Below are 22915 nucleotides of genomic sequence, written 5' to 3'. Positions count from 1 at the left end.
CCCAGCCCAATAGGAACTCAATCTTCTCTTTTCATCCATTCTAGTCAAATAAACGTACTTATCTCCTTAAGATAAGTGGCAGAGTTGAAAGTCCCTACTCTCCTGCTTCAGGGTTTAAAACATCTACACCCTTTAAGGAAGATAGTGTTAGGTACTTGTGGGTAATTGGTATGGCAGATGGGCATAGTGACATAAAAACAAGGGAAATGGGCACCAGTGGCTCATGCCAGTAATCCTACTTATCAGGATGAGAGCTGAATATCACAATTCTAAGCCAGCACATGCAGACAAATCAAAAAATCTAAGAGCTTCTTCTACCAGCAAAAAACCTGAAGTGTAGGAGGGGTTCAAGTTTAAGCCGCAATACTGCATTAAAAAGAAAAAAAGTCAAGGATGTGTTGGGGTAGCCCAGGAGTAAAATGCATCCTCAGCAGGTGCAAAGCCCTAGTCTCATCCTCAGCACTGCAAAATCAAGTGTAATAGTCATAGGAAAGCTCCTGGGAGGTGGTGTAGAGGCTGAGTTCTAGATCAAAGTTGCTGCCCAGACAGGAACTCTCTGCTGAGGTTTCTGTGCAAAAAGATGTGAGCAAGGAAGGGACCATGAGAATGTCTAGGGGAGAGTGATCAAGGCAGAAGTGAGGGCAGACTGCAAGGCTGAAACTTGGTAATTCTGAATTTGAAAGTTGGGACAAGTTAGCTAGGAACAACTGTTCTTGATTTGAGGATTATCAGGGAAGGCAGCATGAGCATTGAAGAGTGAGCAAGGAGAGACTGGCATAAAATGTCAGACATATGCAGCCATGTGACAGAAATGTGGCAGAGATGTGGTGCCTGAGAGTAGCCCACTGTTCCATCCTTGACTTTTACTCCTAGTGAGGGAAGGAGGTTTTGAGCAGGTGACTTGATTCAACCTAATTTTCAAGGCAATTATCTGGCTGATATAGGGAAGCAATAACAACAGCACAAGTGTGGAGACAAGCAAGGAGGTTATTGCAATAATACAGAGGACAGATAGTGATGGCTAGGGCCGGGGTAGATTGTTTCTGAGGCTGAACCAACAAGACTCACTGATGATTTGGATGGGGAGTATGAGAAAAGAAGTCAGAGCTGAGTCTATGAGTGTTTAGTTGAGGCACCAGAATGATGCTACCAGGTGTGAAGCTGGGAAGACTGAAAAGAATAGGGGAAAAGTCATTAATTTACTTTTCGAACGTGTGATACCTATTATATCCAATTGGTAATAGAAACCATTGGGTATATAATTCTGGGGTTAGGGAGCAGTTCTGAAGTAGAGGTGTAAATGTGAAATTATCATTATATATGTGGCATTTACAACTCTGAAGCAGCATTAAGTCCCTGAGAGTGAGACTAGTTTAGGTTGGAAAAAAAAAAAAGAACTCCAATAAATCTAGCTAGTTCATACAGATCAGGTTGATGATGTGGAACTAGTCAGAAAAACAGGAAGTGGTATCAGTGAGGATAAGCAAGGGTTATATAAGATATTAGGTAAGAGATGAAAACTTTCTATAAGGAAAAGGCAGGTTGAACACAGGAAATCAACACTTCCCTGAAGTAATTAGAATATGGGGTTATAAGTCAAAGTAAGCACAAATGTATGCCTGGCTATGGAAACTGCACTTTTAGTTCTGGGTCAGAGTTAGTAGGAAGTTTTAAGTAGACTAGTGACATTCTCCAATTTTCTTTTAGTGGAATCTCTGTAGCAGTACTATACAAGGTAAGTCTTTGTTAGGAAGGATAGTAGAAAGCATTGTAGAAGAAGGGAGACTAAGAAACTATGGCCAGAGAGCACAGAAAGGAAAACAATAGGTGGATCTTGGTAGACAAGAGACCCACAGATCAATGCTACACTTTAGAATTTAAAAGTGTTGGGAGCCTGGTCTCCAAGGAGGCACTTTGGAGGTAGTGGAAATTGGGGGAAGAGGGTTAGTGGGAGGTCTTTAGGTCACTGGGAGAGTGTTTTTGAGAGGGAATTTTAAAACCACAGTCACTTCCTCTTCCTCTCCTTGTAGCCCAGCCATGAAGAAAGTAGTTTTGCTCTACCCACACTTCTTCCAATACGTGCCGCTTCACCACTGACCCAAAGCAATTGAGCCAGTAAGACCATAGACTAGAACCTTTAAACTGTAGTAACTTTTTAACAGCACTGGGGCTTGAACTTAAGGCTGGCCTGCTCTACCACTTGAGCCACATCTCTACTTCCAAAAGAACTTTGTGTGTGCATGTGTATGCATACACATACACCAGCACTAGGGCTTGAACTCAGAGCCTCGTATTCTTGCTTGGCTTTTTTGTTAACAGCTGGTACTCTACCACTGGATCCATGTCTCCAACCCAGCTTTTTTGCTGGTTATTTGGAGATAGAACCTCATGGATTTATCTGCCAGAGCTGGATTCAAACTTCAATAATCAGATCTCAACCTTCTGGGTAGCTAGGACTACAGATGTGACCCACCACCAGCATCCCACTTTTTTAAAAACAGATATTTAGAGACAAAAACATTCTGAAGCCAAATGCTTTCTTTCTATACCTTATACAATTCAACTTCTGGCATATACTAACCTATTTCTGTCACATGAGAACGAGGGGTTCCCAAAGCTTCTCAGTTTTCAGAACTACTTAGGAAAAGCATTTCAGGAATTCTCATTGGGGAAAAAGAAAAAGAGTCTCACAAGAGGCAAATTTTAGAAAGGATTTATTTTAGTATATCAGGGTTAAAGTAGAAACAGAAACATTTCCTGCTCCCCAGGCAGAAAACATGAGTCATGAAAGACCCATTTCCAAAAATTGTGCGTGTATGCATGTGTGTGCAGGCATGACTGTACATACAGTCATGTATGTACATATGTGTGTGTGTGCAGGCACGCGTGCGCTGTCAAGGGGCTTATCCCCAGGCACTGTCCCTGAGTTTTTTTCTCTCAAGGCTAGCCACAGCTCAACTTCCAGCTTTTCTTGTGATTCGCTGAAGATTAAGAGGCTAACAGACTTTCCTGCCTGGGCTGCTTCAAACCTCAATCATCAGATCTCAGCCTCCTGAATAGGTAGGATTACAGGCATGAGCCATCAGTGCCCGGCTCCCAATTCCAATTATTTTAACTCTATTTATTTATATTAAGAAGAAGGAGCCCCAATTCTTTTTTTTTTTCTTTTTGGTTGGTCGTGGGGCTTGAACTCTGGGCTTAGGTGCTGTCCTTGTGCTCTTCAGCTCAAGGCGAGTGCTCTACTGCTTGAGCCACAGTGCCACTTCTGGCTTTCTAGTGGTTTACTGGAGATAAGAGTCTCATGGACTTTCCTGCCCGGGCTGGCTTTGAACCACGATCCTCAGATTTCAGCCTCCTGAGTAGCTAGGGTTAGATGTGAGCCACAGGCGCCCAGCTCAGAGCTCCAATTCTTGACTTTTCACTTTGCCAATCAATTAGAATAATTCAGCACAATCTTCTAAGCTGTTTGGTAATGTCATTTTCTTACTCAAAACTCTCCTGCGGATTCTCAAATGACTGTAACAGAAGTTCACAGCCCTCTCAGTCCAGCATTCACTCCTTCCCCAATCTGACCCCACCCCAGTCTTTAAGGTCTTGTTTCCACTTGTGTCCACTCCAGGGATTCTAAAACCATTCTTTCTCATAAAGCATGGAAGAGTTATATGGTAAAATGACATTGGATCTGTACAGTGACTTAAGAATTTATATAAAGTTAGGCCAGTTTTTTTTAATATAAAGCTTTTCAGTGTATACAGTGTAAATATCTAAGAAGCAATTAAAACATGAAACATTTCCAAAACTTACTTGATGCCTCATGTCATCTCCATGGCAGCCACTCTGAAATTTGTTGGCTTCAGATCAGATTTCATCTATAAAACTCCCTACTTGAGCTTTTTTGTTACCTATGTGTGTATCCTATAATATATAAACATATATGCTTATACATGTATTTAAAGTTTTGTAGAATGTTGGAAGTAATTATAGTCATCCAGGCACTATTCAATTTTGCAAAGTCTTCCATTATATTGGCTATTGTAGAAATAGACTATGGAACCCAGAATACATGTTCATGTCACGTTACAAAACATAGAAACTATTTGTAAGATAAATTGATTTAATAATACTGTTAGCTGACAGGAAAGGCAGGAATACCCCATCCTACACACACACACACACACACACACACACACACACACACACACACACACACACACACACACACACACACACACACACACACACACACACACACGTACGTACGTATTTGACAGGGATTACTCTGCTTAAAGTGGTCAGGAGGTCAGAAGTTGATAGACACATTTTCTGGCTTTTTTTCCCTCCATGATATATGACTTCCAGGTAATCTTTGGATCTCAAATATAAGTAGCTTCTATTCCACTCTGGCTTTGGGGAGTCACTCTGTGGTTGACAGGACTAGAGTCACTGGGGAGCTTGGCACCACCAAAACATATCTAAACATTGCTAAATGGCTACCAGCATGCTAAGTCAACACACAATTTAGCAGCGGTGAAATGAGAAAAGGGCAAGAGGAGGAAGCCATGCCAAACCTATGATTAAAATGTCTATTTAGGAGGATGGATCCAGATGAAACCATGGCCATTAGGTGAGAGAAGACAGGTGTATCAAGGCTTCTCTGGAGGTCTAAAGAGGTCAGGAGAGGACAGGCTGGCTACAAGTGCTGTGCAGACATTGTCCAGAAACATTCAAGTGAGACATCAATCCAGTAGCCTATGTGGCAAACAGTACTCTGAGCACTTTTTTTCACAGAAGAGAATTCAGCTGCTGAGGCTATTTCCATGAAGACTCACAGCTGGCACTGGCATCTGCTGGGCCTCAGTGGAGTCTTGCCAAGGGTGGATAAGGACTAGCAACATCTGCTGAGGGCCACACCTATGGTCCAGGGTGAGCATCACAGCTGCACGGGGAGTGAGCTCTCCACTTAGGTGAGGATCAGTGGGACACCATCATAACAGCAGCCACTGGACAACCCCAGTCACAAGGCCTGTTCCATGCCACTCTGTTCTTCATCCTCCATCTGTAACCAGCTCCAGTCTAGACTCTGAAAGTCAACAGGTATATTAAAAGTTCAGCAGCTACCACGCACCTCAGACTGTCTTTGCAGGAAGCAACCAGCATACTTGAAAAGTCAATTTAAACCCATTTAATTGCATCGGAGCACCCTTGAGCAGAGTGAAATACATACTCAAAACCATGCAGGGTGTTTCTATTAGTTGGATTCAGAATACCTGGAATTCTGTGACTGGGAAACTTGAAAGCCATTTTTTGTACTACTTGTGGCTCACAGCATTTCTGTACATGCTCAAGAGGCAAGTGGTATCGATCAACTACAGATTCTAACCTCAGCAGAAATGCTCTGGTGAGACTTCCTCTTCCTATGGTGTAAGTTTGATTACACAGTGAGATGATCAGACAGTAACAGAAAGAAAACAATAGAGAATGGACAGTTCCCACACATAACCAGAGATGACTGAAAGTGGCAGTAGTGCCCTCTGCCTTTTCACCAAAGTTAGAAGTCAGGAGGTCAGCTAGCACAGGATTCTATTTGCAGAAAAATGCCATTTAAACATTTAAACGAACAATTTAGGATCCTCTTAGCAATTTAAACTTACTTTTACATACCCATCTCTGGCTAGGTTTTCTTCCTCCACTTTCCTGTTACTAGTGCTGCTCTAGTGACTGCTAAGCTCTGAGTCTTTGAAGTACAGGATCACAACCAACTCCATCCAACACAGTGCCCAACACACACTCAGCAATGGTACTCACAGTTCAGGTGGGGAAGAGCCTACCAGGAATACTACTGCTTTTGCCTTCTCATCAGGATTTAAGTCTCACAAAGATTTAATAATATAATGCACACAATATACTTTTAAGAATATAGTAACTGATGAATATTTATAAATGCACTAAAATCATAATATCTACAAAACTGAACTTAACACTATATTGCTTTTCCATTTTCTTTTCTTTTTCTGCAGAAAGAAAGGACAGCACAGCTGGAATCCCAAGGGTCTGTTACCATAAAACTCTGGTCCTGCGCCTTCACGGTGTTCTGCATGGCATTTTCTAGTTGGGCACAGAGAGTATGTGCTTCAGCTACCAGTTCTTCACTAAAGACAATGATAAAATTATTAAAAAAGGACATTAGTATCATACCAGTGCTAACACTACTGCTTTCAAATATACTAAAGAGCTTTAATTATACATATATATATATATATATACACATACATGTATATATGTATGGGAGAGAGAAAGAGAGAGAGAGACAGTGTGTGTGTGTGTGTGTGTGTGTGTGTGTGTGTGTGTGTGTGTGTGTGTGTGTGTGTGTGTGTGTGTGTGTGTGTGTGTGTGTGTGTGTGTGTACGTGCATGTGCCAGTCCTGGGGCTTGAGCCTGGTGCTATTCCTAAGGTTTTTGGCTAAAGGCTAGCATTCTGCCATTTGAGCCACTTCCAACTGTTTAGAAGTTCACTGGAGATAAGAGTCTCACAGACTTTCCTGCCAAGGTTGGCTTTGAACTACAATCCTGAGATCTCAGTCTCCTGAGAAGCTAGGATTACAGGAGTGAGCCACTGGTACCTAGCCCTTTTATTATTATTATATTTTGGTTGGTTGTGAGGCTTGAACTCTGGGCCTGGGCACTGTCCCTCAGCTCTTCAGTTCAAGGCTAGCACTACCACTTGAGCCACAGTGCCACTTCTGGTTTTCTGGTGGTATACTGGAGATAAGAGTCTCACAGAGGTTCTTGCTTGGGCTGGCTTTGAACTGCAATCTTCAGATCTCAGCCTCCTAAGTAGCTAGGATTACAGGCCTGAGCCTGAATGCATGAAATAACATGCATTTTGATCCTGAATGTCTGACTCCTCATGGAGTATTTTATTCTTTTGGTTAAGTACTTTTCAACTGCTCAAATTCAAGTATCAATAGTATTGCTTAAAATATGAAATAGCACATAGAACTGTGTTTAATATGCATAAGCAAAATGTCCCCTTTTGAATTACAAGATACTGAAATTAATTCTCTCTAAACTGCCAAGTATAAAGATGTTTTCTATTTATTTATGTATTTAGTGTGTGTGTGTATGTGTGCGTACTGGTTCTAGAACTTGAATCAGGGGCCTCAAACTCTTATTTAGCTTTTCACTTAAGCCTGGTGCTCTACCACTGAGCCACACATCCACTGCCAGATTTTTGTTGATTAGGGATAATGGTCATTTGGATTTATCTGCCCAGAGTGGCTTTGAATCTGAGCAGCTATATTTACAAGTGTGAGACACTGGTGCCAGGTTTTTAATATCCAATTTTTAAACTAGAAAGAAATAAAAAGGACCAAGCAATCCACAAGGTTTCCACAGTTCCTTTGTCTGTACTGAAGTGTAAAGTTCTGGAATCATACATCATCTAATCAGGTATCTTTCTTTTCTGTAGTAATACATATCTGTTTCCTATCATGAATGGGTTATCATTAATATCATCAGTGGGAGAGTCTAACAAGTTTCCTACCTTCAGTTCTGTGACTCTGTAGAAGAAAATGCCAGTGAAACGCTGGTGGCTTATGCCTGTAATCTTGGCTACTCAGGCAACTGGGACTGAGGATCATGATTTGAAGCAGGAAAGCCAATGAGACTCTTTATCTATTATTAACCACCAAAAAGAAGTGGAGCTGTAGTTTAAGTGGTAGTGTACTACTAGCCTTGAGCAAAGAAGTTCAGGAACACTGCTCACAAAAAAAGAGAGAGACAGAGAGAGAGATAAAGAAAGAAAGAAAAGAAATTGCCAAGGACAGCATAATGGTATTCTGCGACTTTCACCTTGTAAATGTGACTTTTTAAATGAGAAGGAACTCAGAGCATGTTTTTGCTCTACTTAGTCTATGGGCTCCTAGCTAGACTAAAGGTGCAGTCAGGGCATTGAGAGAAGCATATAACTAAGTTATTGTCCTCCAAGAGCTAACAAGAGGTAAGGGATATAATTAAGACTTTAACATCATGTACAATTAAATCTAAAGTAGGCTACAAACTCCCTAGGATCAAGAATAGGATATTCCTAAACTGAGTGTGATAGTACATGTCACTATACACAGCTATGCAGGAAGTAGAGATCAGGAGGATCATTAATCAATACTAGCCCATTCAAAAAGTTAGCAAGACACATGTCAACAAATAGGGCACGGTGATACGCATCTGCAATCCAAGTTATATGGGAAGTACAGGTAGGAGGATCAAGGTCTGAGCCTGGCTCTAGGCAAACATGTGACATCTTGTCTGAAAAATAACTACAGAAAAAAGGTGTGGAGGTGTGAGTCAGATGGTAACATGTCTGCGGTGTGAGACTCAGTTCAAACCTCAGTACTACCACCACCAAAAAAAGTTTTCAAAACACCTTTATTACAATACAATACAATACAATACAATTATAATACAATAAAATTACCATAAAATTTGCCTGTTTATCTGGGCACCGGTGGCTCATGCCTGTAATCCTAGCTACTCAGGAGGCTGAGATCTGAGGATCACGGTTCAAAGCCAGCCTGGGCAGGAAAGTCTGTGAGACTCTTACCTCCAATAAACCACCGGAAGCGGCAACTGTGGCTCAAGCGCTAGAGCACTTGTTTTGAGCTGAAGAGTGCAAGGACAGCGCCCAAGCCCAGAGTTCAAGACCCAGGACCGACCAAAAAATTTTTTTGCCTGTTCAATGTATACAATTGCATGTAGAATATATGGACAGAGTTGGACAATCATTACTATGCCTAGCTTTTGAACATTACTATCATGTGAAAAGAAACCTTTATGGTTTACCCCCTGCCCTGGTTACCCTCCAATGGTAGGCCATTATCAATTTCTTTTGTATACCTAAAGAGTGTAGAAAGGGACCGCTTTTAACTATCTCCAGTGACTGGGAACTGGCAGAGGGAAGCAGTGTGCACAATTGTAAAAGACATCTGAGGAATGAGGCAGTAACTGTTAGGTCCTCCCTAACAGTGTACAGCAGAGCCAGTTGGAGGACTTCTGGGAATCACCTTGATTTAGGGCTCTAAAGAGGCCCAAGAACCTGTATCTCTGCTGCTGCTGCTGCTGCTTGTCTGGTTAAGGCTTTACAAGTTGAATTAGTACAAGTGGTTTGTAAGTTGACACTGGATCTAAGACCCACACTGAAATGGGGACAAATGCCTGAATAAGTTCAGACTTGATCTACAGTGTAGTGAAAAGCTACTTTTAGTGACTAATCAAGAAACTTCTTGGTCAATATAGAAGATCGAGTGAGGAGCAGCAGTAACAGACAAAGCAGGAAGCCCTACTAGTCCATCAATACTTCTGTCGCAGTGACTCACGTAATAAAAGGGAAGAAAAGAGATGAACAGGAGATGAAGAGAGGATTAGGAGGAGAAACAGTAGATTAGTAACTCCAGGTGGATGTAAGCAGAAGGGAGTAGGCCAGGAACTCAGGTATGAGGAAGATGGTAGGAAAAGGAAATAGGTTTTGAAGAACAGAAATGATTGGTAAGACTAAAAAACAGCATGGACCGACTAGCACTTTCAATATTCTCACTAAGCAATTAATAATCCAACCATCAGACAAGGAAACTAGCTAGTTACAGCAAGTGACAAGGGACTATGAGAACAAAATATATATCAATTTTGTGTCCACAGGGTCTGGCATCTATAACAAATAGAAGGAAATCTTCAGTCACGCTGGCACCCCATGCCTATTAATACTAGCTACTACTAGCAACACATGCAGGAGGTTGAGATCTAAGAACTGCTGTTCAAAGCCAGCCCAGGAAGATAAATCTGAGAGTGGTGGTTCAAGTGGTAGAACACCAGCCTTAATCGAAAAGCTAAGCACATGTGAACAGTCTATAGTTTAAACCCCAGTACCAGCACAAATACATACACAAAAAAATCCCCTATCAGATGCTGAAGTAATGAACACTGGTAATAAACATACATCTTTATCCCCAAGGTCTCCATATGCTCCCTTAAATGTTATACTTGGCATTGTCACCATGACTTACCTTTTCTTGTTTGGCTCAGGTAAACTGTCACAGGCAGAGGAAGGCTGGGACATTAGCTGACCAGAGTGACTGACTCGAGAAGTATTGATGCTATCTGGGCTTCCACTGACAGGACCTCGGACTTTGCTCTAAAGGAACAAACCAAGAAAATTTTGGAGCCCAGTGATAAAATGAATTCTGCATTTATGCCACTGTATTTTCTAATTGTCCAAAAGTCACCAGAGTTCTTTCTAGAAACCACCAACTGACATATATTGACATATATCTACTGGTAATTTGACAAGAGCTGGAACTTTACACTTAGCCTCTAAAGTGTTTCAGTATCAAAAGGTGGGGAGACTGAAGAGCCTGTCTTTGAAGGCTTCCTTTCATCCATCTGATTCCCTAACAAGCTATTACAGGAAAAGAAAAGGAATGTGTCTTAACCCTTTTCCAAGTAGGAGATTGAGACACATGAAGAAGTTAGGACTGTGGTAGAAATAAGGAGATACCAAAATATGCTAGAACTAGTCCACTACCCAGACTGATGCTCCGTTAATGGCTCCATTTACTTACTGCACTTTTTTTTATACTTGCAGCCTATAGACAATAGTTGCAGCCACTTTTCTGTGTGCCCGGTAGCCCTGGTTGGCCCTCAGGCTAGCGATGTTTCTAGTTTCATATTCTCTTCTCTGGCTAGATTAAGGTCCACACTTCAGTCTTTTAAGCAGTTCTGTTTTGCACTGTTTTTTACCCACATGTTGTGCCTCCTATCAATCACTTGTCTATAGATATATGCCATCCACAGCCTAGATTTCTGCCTAGCCTTTGAGGGTGGCAGGTCATTCATTCCTGCTGACTGGTTCCCACACGATCAGAGAGCTTTGCTCCCCAAACTCTCTATCAGTAACCACAGGACAGATTCCAGCCCCCACTGCTCTAAATGCTGAGGTCTACCAAAGTGTCACATCCTGTTTCCAGTTGCCACCAGGGATTTTCCTAAAATCTGAATGGGATAGTATCATTTCCACACTTAAGTTCCTTTGATGTGAATGGGAACATTGAACTCTGTTCCCTCTTACACTGTGAAAAGTGCGAAAAATGAGAGAGGCCTGCATCAGATAGCTCTGGCCACTCTCCAGGTCTCCCTGGGTGTTACCCTTCTGCTATTACTCCCATCCAGACTGCACCATATTCTTTAGGGCCTCACGGGCTCAGAAAAAGCAATGTCTTGGTTTTGGAATGTCTTCATTGCCACAAAACCCCTACCTAACTCCTCTTTATTCTTCAGAAGCCTTTATGGTTGCTCCCCCACCTCCAAGACAGAAGCTGGTGGTCCTTGCCTGCATTCACATCACCATTCTCACTTGCTATGGCTACATGTTCTAGATTGTTCTTACATGCCCAAGTTTTCACATTACTGGCACATAGTCAGCACTCAATGAATGCAGGTGGCTGATCAGATGTACATACCCCAACTTCTCTCCTCTTGGATCTCACAGCTCATCACCTCTCCTCTCTTCTGTTCCTTCTTTCTTATAGGAAGAAATACCTCTTCCTTCTTGGAAAATCCAGAACTGATGCTTTTGATGGATCCTGATCATCAACTGTCCCTTTTTCTCTGATATAAATCTCCTGTGCTCTGCCTCCTCTTGCTTGTCTTACAGGCATGACCCAATCTCCAGGATCTTTACAAAACACCATCTTTGTATTCTGATCCTCTATTAGCTCCTATCTGCTTACCTGCTTTTCCTTCCCACTCTTTTTTAATTTTTTTTTTTTTTTTTGAGACAGCATCTCACCATAAAGCCTAGGTTGGGCTCCTGAGCTCATTATCCTCTAGCCTTAAGACTTCCAAAGGATAGGATTAAAAGTATATAACATGATGCTGCAAACAGAACTGAAGGCTTTGCACATTTGAGACTACTGAGATAATGCTCAGTTCCTGCACCTTTTAGACTACTGAAACACACGCTCAGTTCCTATAACCCTCTATGTGTTCTTACAAGACATGTGGATTGAGAGATTGTTGAGGTCATGAGAGAAGGAAGAGGCAGATGAGAATGAGGCAGCCATATGCTAAAAAAGGCTTCAAGTTACTAAAGCTAGAAGAAGCCAAGGAGCATTCACCCTGAAGCTGTCAGAGGGGTACCATCCTGCCAACACTTTTTGTTGTCAATCTTTTTGTTGGCTTGTTAGATACAAGGTCTTATCTAGGTTGGTCTCCAACTTTGTATATAGCTCAGGCTGGCCTTGGATTCACAATACTCTTGCCTCAGCCTTTCCAGTGCTAGGACTGCAAGAATGTGCCACTATGCCCAGCCTGACATCTGGACTTGTATATGTGTATGCTTATATGCATGTGGGGGGGGATGGGGAGAAGGGGGGGAAAGAGAGAGAAAGGAGGAGGGAAGAGAAAAAGAGAGAGAGGAGAGAGAGGAAGAGAAAGAAAAAGGGAAAAAGAGAGAAAAAGAAAGAGAGAGAGCGCGCGCGTGCGCCAAGGCCTGAACTCAGGGCCTCACATTCTTGCTGGCACTTTACCTCTTGAGCCATGTCTCCTATATGCCATTGTGTGTGTATGTGTACATACATGCATATACTGGTACTAGGGCACAAACTCAAGGCCAAGGCACTGTCCTATAGTTTTTTTGCTCAGGGCTGTGTCCGTTTCTAGCTTTTTGGTGGTTAACTGGAGGTAAGAGGCTCATGGACTTTCCTGCATGGACTATCTCTGAACCACAATCCTCAGATATCAGACTTCTGAGTAGTTAGGATTACAGACATAAACCACTAGCACCCAGCTTCTTGCTGGCTAATTGGAGTCTTCTTGGAATTTCTTGCCCAGGTTTGCTTCGAATTAAGATTCTCTAGGTCTCAGCCTTCTGAGTAACTAGGAGTTCAGGCATGAGCCACTGGCACCAAATTGACACCTGAAATTTTAACTTCTGGCCTCTGGAGCACTGAGAGGAAGATTTCTGCTATTTGGAACCAGTCAGTTTCAGTAATTAGCAACTGTGGATAAATAAAAACCCTAGTACAAGACCTTCCTCCAACCACTCTACCTAGCCCTTTACTCCCTGCCCATTCCATGTCAAAGGGAAGTGACAGTAGAACAGTGGCTGACTGGCTTGCTGGAAGACTGTAATTCCCCATGAGAGGAAAAAGCACACTCACACACGCGATCTTCAGAAGGTTCCAGAGCTCCTTCTGCCGCTTTTCCTGAAGCCGGACAACCGTCTTCTCATCCTCATTCATTAGACTAACCACCTCTTCCACCTTGGGCAGCAATTCCAACGCCTTCTGCTTGCAAACCACAGTTTTGCTGTGAAGAACAAACATGACAGAGCCCAGTGGGTTCTGGTACAGTGGGAACACAGTATTGCTCTTCAGCCATCCGCAGCTGTTACATTTTTCTGAGCAGCTGAGCAAACTATAGGAGAGTAAAGGAGACACTTCCCCATGTCCAGCTGGTACCTCCCTCCATGGAGTAGGAAGCAGTCATACCTGAGCTGTGTGTAAATCACTCGCACTTTCTTCTCGAAGCTTTGAATTGCCTGAAGGAGGAGACGAACCATTTCTTGACTGTCACCATCTGTCCGCTGGTCTGGATAGAAGAGGAAACAGTTGTTCCAGGGGGCTGGCAGAGTGCCAGTGCCCCAGAAATGAGATGGTAAGGGATGGGGCAGCCAAACCCACCTACCTCTTGGCTTCTCCCTAAGTCTCCTGTAGAGTTCCCTTGCTTGTTCCTCTCTAAAACACACAAGCAACAGTACTTATATTTAGCTTTAAACAAGCCTGTCTACAGAGATGTTCTGCTAATTCTTGCAGGAGAATCACTGACTTCCAGACACAAGACTGATGATATGAATTTCTTGATAAGAAGAACTATTTCTGGTGATATCTTTAGTAAACAAATGATCACCCTTATCAAAACTCAAACTCCTCCTGTTTAATGAGAGCAAAGTTTCAAGAAAGAAAGATCTGCTCAATCCTGAATTCCCCACTTGGCTTCTGCAAAAATTAATTCTAGGGCCTAAACAGGAGCAGATGTGAGCCCAGGGGCAGATGTAAACTGCCATTCCCTAATACAGGTGAGGCTGGCAACAATCTTAAAAGAAGGCTCCATTTGAAAACTGGAAGAGAATGAAAGATTAAAGAATTACAGGCAGGAGTGATGGCACATGCCTGTAATCCTAGCATGCAGGAGGCTGAATCAGGGGATTTGTGACTTGAAGGCCAGTCTGGGCTACATGGAAAGATTTAATAATGGTAATGAGAATAATAAGAAAAAGGAAGAATAATAAGAAAGAGGAGGAAAAGGAAAAGAAAAAAGAGGAAGAATCAGAGGACATATAGAGGAAATCAGATTTTTGATGTTTCTAATTTCCCATCCTAAAGTCTTAGTATAAGCATCAGAGAACACTTGGTACCCAAAAGGGCAAAGCCATCAATAAACAAATCCTGCTTGCTCCAGGGGCTACCTTTATTTTCTCCAGATAGGATGGGTATGCCCAGAAACCTCATCCCCTTCTGGAGCCAAAATCAATGTCAAGCATTTGACAAAGATTTACATGAACCACGTCCAGGTTCAATACATAGACTTGCCAAGCTCTTCACTCTCTTTTCTACTTCCTGCTCTTTGAGCCATGCCTGGGTGAGGATGGGCTGGAGCAGCAGTGATGTCTGATAGAACAGTAAAGGCCACTTGCATTTCATAGCCTTAACATACTACACACTCTTTTTAAAAAAAATAAGTTTTTTATTGTGAAAATACTGGGCTGGGAAGGTGGCTCAGTGGCTTGCCTTGCATGCATGAAGCCCTGGGTTCGATTCCTTAGCACCACATAAGCAAAAAGAAAAAAGCCGGAAGTGGTGCTGTGGCTCAAGTGGTAGAGCACTAGCCTTGAGCTGAAGAGCTGAGGGACAGCGCCCAGGCCCAGAGTTCAGGCCCCACTACCGGACCCAAAAAAAAAAAAAATATTGTACAGAGGGGTTACAGTTACATGAGCAAGGTAATGAGTGCATTTCTTATCAAGCATTGTTGCCTCCTCCTTTGTTTTTCCCCTACCATCCCTTCCCCACCACCTCCACAACTACACTCCCCGCCCTCCCCTCCCCCACACAAATTGTAAAGTTTGTTTTTCAACACAGACTACACACTCTTCTAATGGGCAATAGCTAAAGGGATCTACACACATCAGTGAGGGAGAAAAGTGTTTCTTGCCAATAGTAGATTTCAACACAAGGGTGCAGTTTCGGTGATTTGGCCTGGAATGCGTCGAGATGGTTTACCAGGGACATGTTCTACAGGACGGTCCCATGGGGCTTCCTGAGTCTATTCTAAACTCTACCACTGTGTTGGTGCACTGGAGAAAAAAAACAAATGGCCACTGCTGGGTGGTACTCACAAGTCATCCAGTGTGCCCCCCTGCTTCCGGCCCATTGGGCTCCTTTGTAAGTCCACAATGTCTGTTTGTAGTGCCATCATTCGTTCCACCAAATGTTTCACATCATTCTCCTGATGAAAAAAACTGTGCTAATGTCAACTGAGGTAAGAAGAATGTATGTGTGCTGGTATCAAGTGTTTGAACTCAGGTTTAGGTGCTGTCCCCTTGGCTTTTTTTTTTTTTTTTGGCCAGTCCCAGGGTTCTGTCCCTCAGTGTTTCAGGTCAAGGCTAGTGCTCTACCACTTGAGCCACTGTGCCACTTCTGGTTTTCTGGTGGGTTATTGGAGATAAGAGTCTCACAGACTTTCTTGCCCAGGCTGGCTTTGAACCGTGATCCTCAGATCTCAGCCTCCTGAGTAGCTAGGACTATAGGCCGTGAGCCACCAACACCCGGCCTCCCTTAGCTTTTTTGAAGAACATCAAGGGTGAGATTGGCCAGGACAGGCAGGGAAAGATTCTCCAAACTCACCGGTCTCTCAACTGACTGTCTAGATGGAATATGTCCTCTGGAATCAGAAGGACCTCCTGAGTTTAGATGCTACATCTACCACTCTCTAGCTGTGAAATTCATGAGCACTTCTTTAACGAGGTACAGTTTTTTCTACTATAAAACAGACTTTCAGTAGGACTGCCAAGGATTAAATCAAGTAAGCACACGTGGAATGCTTGGCACAGAGAATATGCCCAATGCACATTACTTTGTTTTCTCTTAACTTGTTCATCCCAGTGCCACCTGTGTGGGGAGGTCCAGATTCTGCTCTATGTCAGAGATGATGAATGAGAGACAAGCACGTGCCCCTTCCCATAATTAAATTCAGAACTGTCATGGTGGTCTACTTTTAAGCATGCATAAACTCCATCAGGGCTAATTCATAAACAGATATTAAGTCACAGAGGTGCAGGTCCTTGCCCAAGTGCACTGGGAGGATGGTGGAAAAAACCTTGGAAGCTGGGCCTTGAATTTGTGCATGATTCACTTAATCACACTGACTTCCCTTGATTCCATGATTACAGTTTCTCAGTGGTACCTGATTTAGTATGCTGAAACTTTCTGCCTATCTTTTATTTCAAATGGAATTTATGTCCCCCCAAAAACTAGACAAAACTTTGACAATAAGTCCTTCCTGAAAGCAAAAAGTCTGGGCTTTTCCCCAACAACAATGTAGAGCTCCTTATACTGGTTACTCTGAGTTTCTGCCCATTAAGTATGATTAAAGTCAAAGAGCATGTCAAGGAAAATTTAAATTTTGACATAAAAGAGCAATACACTATTTGATTGGGAAAAAAATGAAAATGATAGAACAAAATTTCACCTACTCCATAAGCACAGAAACATAAGATGCATCTCCTACCCGCCCACAGAGCTCCACAGCCTGTTCCATTTCCTTCCAGGCCAGCAGCAGTTTATCTGATGCTGGGGGGAAAAAATGAGAAGAAAAAAATTAAAAACAGAACAAAAACACCACAAAATCAAAACAGAAATGAACATTCTATTATAAAATGACAAAAAAAAAAACCTTCAGAAAAGAAAGGAAAGGAAGAAAGGGAGGGAGGGAAGGGGCTAAAGAGTGAGGGAAGGAGAGAAAGAGAAAGGAAGGGACTCTATAACTTATTGCAAAATACACTCACTGATCCCAAACTCGGTTTGCTCTCTGTACTTCTCCAGGTCAATCTGGATACTGGTTTTAAAGAAATCCAACTTAGCTTTGAGCTGCTGAGCCATGGAGGCCATGGAATTCTTCATTTTGGAAAGGCAACTGTTATTCCGAAGGAGATTCATCCTGCAGGGACCACAAGATACAGAACCTTGGAGCACCTTCAGGATCCAATTCTATTTCCTACACTATAATAAAATCCTTCCAATGCCAAGGGAGGTCCTTGCTATGCTAAAAATCACCACTATTATTAAAGCGGCCACTTATAACTATAAGGGCAATTTTCTAACCTCTAGCAATGCATGAGGTTCTACACAAAACTGGAATTAGCAAAGCCAATTACCTAAGTTCACCATAACCATGGAAAATATTTGCAAATCTCATGTACCTCGGGAGTTCTACCAACCCAAACTGTAGTAAGCTTCTCTGAGCTCCAAATTCTGTGCACAGCTAAGCCAGTTCAGCTCTTAAGTTTTACACTTCTGCCTCAAGTCCTCACCACAGTCTCCCATCAGGTCCAAAAGAGCCATCCTCCAACAAGCCCACACACCACTTCCCGCCCTTCTAAACCAGTCTCAGTCATAGTTGCTTCTGGATCCCTGCCTCAACCACCTCCCTGGAGCTAAATAAACCAAAAAAATTAAATTAAGTGAAAAACTGTCTGGCACAGTACATGGCAGCTCGCTGTCCCTGCTGAAGCCGGTTACAGTCCTCCTTCAGGGTTTGGATGCAGTGCCAGACCTGGCCCCACACTTTTCTCAGCTGGAAGAAAGAGAGGCTCCTCTTTGGCTCCTGAACTGGAAACAGAGATGTGCAATTGTCAGAGAATAACTGCTCTACAAGAAACCACATCCTGTTTTGCAATATAATATATAGCCATTGTACTGCTGTGTAACTTTCTGGGTATCACTTTGTGTGCCCCACTAACAGTATAATCATGTGTCAGATGGTTAGTAAATGTTTATTAATTTGATCTGAAGAAACATTTTTCCAAACCATTTATTGACATGTGTAGAGGAAGCCCATTTATTTTTTAATAGAAATACTTATGCTCACCACAATTAAAGTTGTATGAGGCTTTCTACAAAAGAAATGCCAACCAGTAGCACTGGAGATGCTTAAGAAAGCAAGAAGTTGTAACCCCCACTTTCACTATATTTGATGTCAGTATGACATGTGGAGGAGACGGGGACAAACAAGTCGTTTAAGGATTCAGGTGGACCTGTTGCAACAATGAGAAGTACAAAATGTCATGTCAAAACCAGCTTTACAATGTCGGTGTGGGGGGGGAGGGGGGTGTGATTGGGTGGGGGGGAGGGGGGAGGCTGGGAAGGGAGGTGAAGGGTAAACAAAGGAGGAGGCTGCAATGCTTGGTAAGAAATGTACGCATTATCCTGCCCATGTAATTGTAACCCCTCTGTACAGTATGTTCTCAAATAAAATTAAAAAAAAAAAAAAGAAAGCAAGAAGTCTGGAGATTGCTGAGACCTTGGGTACTTAATCTGTTTATTTTAAGTATAAATTGCGTGCAGGGGAGAGAGAGAAGTCTCATTATCAAAACTTTCTTCATTGAGAAGATTGTATTCCAACGAGAAGAAGAGCATCAGGAATTATGAAAGGGGCGACAGGACAGATGAAAAAACAGAGAAACAGAGAGGCTAAGAGTTGTTGGCCTGACTGTAAACCCAGCCTGCTCAGGAGGCTGGGGGCCACTGTTCCAAGCCAGCCTGGACAGGAAAGGCTGTGAGACTTTTTGTACAAAAACTAACTAAAAAGAAATAAAAGCCTTTGGGCTGGGAAGGTGGCTCAGTGGTAGAGCGCTTGCCTTGCATGCCTGAGGCCCTGGATTCGATTCCACAGCACCACATAAGCAAAAAGAAAAAAGCCGGAAGTGGCGCTGTGGCTCAAGTGGTAGAGCGCTAGCCTTGAGCTGAAGAGCTGAGGGACAGCACCCAGGCCCAGAGTTCAGGCCCCACGACCGGACCCCCCCCCCCCAAAAAAAAAAGAAATGAAAGCCTTTAATGTCAAACTTGTTTTTAATCTAGTAAAGGAAAACAATAGGAGAAATACTCCAAGTTACAGGCATAAGCAAAGATTTTCTGAATAGGACTCCAGTATTTCAGGAGCAAGAACTGACAAATGGGATTTTACTGTATATATAAAAGCTCTAAAACAACAAAAGCAACAAATCAAATATAGGGAGACTATCTTTACCATCTGACAGGTGACCAATATCCAGAATAAATGAGTAACTTTAAAAAATTAAATATTAGAGTAATAATCCAATCACTAAATGGGCAAATGAACAGACCCTTTTCAAACTGTCAATAAATACATGAAAAAAAATTCAACATTCTTAGTCATCAACAAAATGCAACTCAGAACTACATTTAGCTGGACAGGTGGCTGAGATCTGAGGACCACAGTTCAAAGATAGATTACTCAGGAAAAGTTTGTGAAACTCCTATCTCCAATTAACCAATAAAAAAGCTGGATGTGGAGCTGTGGCTCAAGTGGCAGAGCAGTAGCCTTGAGCAAAAAAAACCTCAGGGACAGCACCCAGGCCTTGAGTTCAACTCCCACAACCAGCGCACACGTGCATAACACACACACACACACACACACACACACACACACACACACACACACACACACACACACACACACACACACACACACACACACACCTGTTATTCACACTTGATTACAAATTACTCTATTCCCTATCAGTATAGATAGGAGTTCCTCAAAAGTTAAAACTAGAGGGTAACGTGCTAGCTACTCAGGAGAAAGAGAGAGGAGAATGTGGTTTGAGGCCAGCCCATGGCGGGGATAGAAAAGTAAGACACCATATCAAAAAAAAGCCAGGTGGGGTTGGGTATTTAGCTCAATGGAAGAGCACTTGCCTGGCGAGTGCAAGGCCCTGAGTTCAGTCCTCAGCTCTGGGGAAAAAGTCAGGCTAGGTGACATGCGCATGTAAATTCCAAGTACTCAGAAGGCCACTGTATGAGGATTATAGTCTAAATCTGGTCAAGGAAAAAGTGCAAGATACTATGTGAACAATAAACTAAAACAAAAAGCACTGAGATATGACTCAAGTGGTAGAGTGCATTTGCCTAGCAAGCTCAAGATCTTAAGTTCAACACCTAGTACCAACCCCAACACACACACAAAAATTAAAAATAGAACTCCTGTATGATACAGTCATACTACTTTTGGGTTTACACCCAAGGAAGTCAAAGTCAGCTTGCTACAGAAAGAAGCAGTATCCACATTTATCACAGCACTATTCATAATAAACTAGTTAAAGAATTAGCCTTTGTACCCATCAACAGATGGAGAATGTGTTTTATATATATATAGATATAAAATCGAGTTTTACTCAGCCATTAAAAAGAATGCAATTATGTCATTTGCTGGGAAATGGGTGAACTGGAGATCATGTTAATCAAACTAAGCCAGACTCACAAAGACAAATATCACATTTTTCTCTCATTTGTGAAAGCCAAGGGGAAAGCAAAACAACTGAAGTTATAAAAAGTAAAAAGGAGACTATTAGAGATGTAGAAGTAGAAGGGAAAGGAGGAAGGAGGAAAGAGGGATAAAAAGGTAAGAAGTGAATATGATCAGAGAATATTATATACATGTATGGAAATGTCATGATAAAACTCCTTCAACAATTTAATACAGACCAATGGAAAAAAGTCCATCAAACATTCAAGCAGAGGAATATCAAAGAGTCATTAAAAATAAGTCAGCTCCACACATATCCATACTAGTAAAGGGTAATATCTGTATAGGGGAAAAGATAGGTAAAGAAGAATATGTATTTAATGCTATCATTTGCTTGGGGAACAAATAATCCTGCAGACAAGGATGCCCAAGAATCTGAGAATAGCAGTTTTCCTGGAAGGGAAACTCACTGGTTGGCAAGTATGAAACAGAAGGTGGCTTATTTTTCATCATATATTCACTCTTTTGTGTCCTTTGAGGGTATAATTTAAACATTAACTATAAAAATGTAAGTACAAATCTAAAAATAAATAAAATGGCTAGTAGGCAGTATTCTTTGTTCCCTACCTAAATCTCTAGTTTGAGGCTGAATTCACCAATAATCCCCTTGATGTGGTTTTGTTTGTTTTTGGCTCATCCCGGGGATTGAGCTTGGGCATTGTCCTTGAGCTTCTTTGCGCTCAAGACTTGCACTCTGCCACTTGAGCCACAGCACCACTTCTGTATTTTTCTGTTTATGCGGTACTGAGGAATCAAACCAAGGGCTTCATGCATGCTAGGCAAGCACTCTACCACTAAACCACATTCCCAGCCTTCTTGATGTTTTTTCATGAGCTTCTCGTTCCCTGAGGACCAGTAAACAACTTTCTCCTTAGTAGCCCTCTCCCTGGCTTCGTATCACTTCTTCCCACTTTGTCCCCAGAATTACAACTGATCAATGCTTAAATAAATGTTCTTACGGATACAGCTGACACATTCTGGTTGTGGCCGTGGAGAGATTTGAGTCTCATAGGTAATTTTACTGTTGTCAAAGAGAAAAACAAGATCCATGTCCAATGTGCGACCCTCATTCAGCTGCAAAGGGACAAGAATAGAGTGAGATCTGACCTTCCCCTCCCCCTTTTCCAACTAATCATGAGTGGTTTCTGAGCTCTCCCCGCGGTCCAAGAATATCATATTCAGCCCATAGGCACTAGGCATTCTTTTTCCTGTTCCTGTAGTGCTTATCAACAGATTCTACTAAAGTATTCTACTTTATTCTGACAGTCCTTCCTATGCAGTTCTGAAGTTCAGCATTCACTTTCTTGTTCAATGACTGCTGCTTGCATGCAGCTCTATTTCCGTAAGTTACTTTGTAAGCTCTTTAGGGTAGGGACCTATCTCATGTTGCTGTAGCCAACAAAGGTGTCCAACACAAGTCTGCACATGCAGATATCCATCATGAATAGCTTTGGGTGACCAGAAGAGTAAAACTGAATTTTGGCAATAAATGCAAAAAAAAAAAAGTCACCAATGGTCTGGCAGTGACGTGACGTGTCTCCAGAAAACACCACAGGAGTCTCACACCACAGCTTAAAGAAACAAGCAGCTTCCTGAACTGTGTAATTAACAGACCACTTAACACTACAGATTAGCAATCTGAGAAGTTGTTTCCTAGGAGGCAGTCAGGGGAAAACAGTGTGGTCTGTAAGAAGCCAGGGGCTTACCTTGCCATCTGAAATACACTGGATGGCAGGCTTGTCAGGGATCAATGCCAGACCCGCCTCTTGCAACAGCTCTTGATCCTTCTCCAGGATTCCCGTGTCTTCCTGGATTCTGGCCTTTAAGCTCTGCAGGCTCTCATCTTCTGTCACAGGATAAGTATAAATGGTGCCTGTGACCATGTTCAAGATATGAACCAGCTGCAACAGATTTTACTGTGAAAAATTGGTCTTAACAGAAATGCCATATATCTGCCAAGACATTCCACTCCTTCACTACTCCCAAGCTCCTAAATGTTGGTTGCTTCCAAGTCCCATAAAGAAAGGCCTAGCTCAATGGAGGGAGGCTGGGTGCCATGTTCCAGGTGTTCTAGTCTTCAATTTTCCTGGTAGTGGAAGCCAACATCAATCAACTCTTACATTTTATTCTCTTACTTTGTAGAAAGACTCATAAGAGACTAAATTTCCCCCACTGAGCCAATGACTTGCTTTGTCCTGGGCACTTCTTCCTTATAATAACAACTGTGTCCCATAGGGGACCCCAGCTGTTACCTCAGAGCTACTCTG

The 22915-nt window shown here is 42.4% G+C and overlaps 1 protein-coding gene across 3 annotated transcripts in view; it reads right to left on the bottom strand.

Moving 5' to 3' along the window:
* Window positions 1–4784: 4784 nt before the first annotated feature.
* Ikbkb (inhibitor of nuclear factor kappa B kinase subunit beta) overlaps window positions 4785–22915 on the bottom strand; it is a 62617-nt gene continuing 44486 nt past the window's right edge. For 2 of the 3 annotated variants that reach the window (XM_042679469.1, XM_042679468.1), the window contains 12 exons: window positions 22355–22549; window positions 21608–21722; window positions 17809–17932; window positions 17110–17261; window positions 16798–16894; window positions 15442–15564; window positions 13734–13783; window positions 13538–13637; window positions 13208–13355; window positions 10055–10182; window positions 6059–6149; window positions 4785–5080 (listed from right to left, as the gene is read on the bottom strand). In XM_042679469.1, the coding sequence (XP_042535403.1) occupies window positions 5015–5080; window positions 6059–6149; window positions 10055–10182; window positions 13208–13355; window positions 13538–13637; window positions 13734–13783; window positions 15442–15564; window positions 16798–16894; window positions 17110–17261; window positions 17809–17932; window positions 21608–21722; window positions 22355–22549 (1389 nt within the window). In that variant the 3' untranslated portion in view covers window positions 4785–5014. The remainder of the gene's footprint in view (window positions 5081–6058; window positions 6150–10054; window positions 10183–13207; window positions 13356–13537; window positions 13638–13733; window positions 13784–15441; window positions 15565–16797; window positions 16895–17109; window positions 17262–17808; window positions 17933–21607; window positions 21723–22354; window positions 22550–22915) is intronic. The other variant, XM_042679470.1, reaches the window with a different exon arrangement.

This window comes from Dipodomys spectabilis, unplaced genomic scaffold (genome assembly GCF_019054845.1).
Source record: "Dipodomys spectabilis isolate Male_0828 unplaced genomic scaffold, ASM1905484v1 ptg000052l, whole genome shotgun sequence".
In the NCBI taxonomy this organism is placed as follows: domain Eukaryota; kingdom Metazoa; phylum Chordata; class Mammalia; order Rodentia; family Heteromyidae; genus Dipodomys; species Dipodomys spectabilis.
This window is presented reverse-complemented; position numbering and strand designations above follow the sequence as displayed.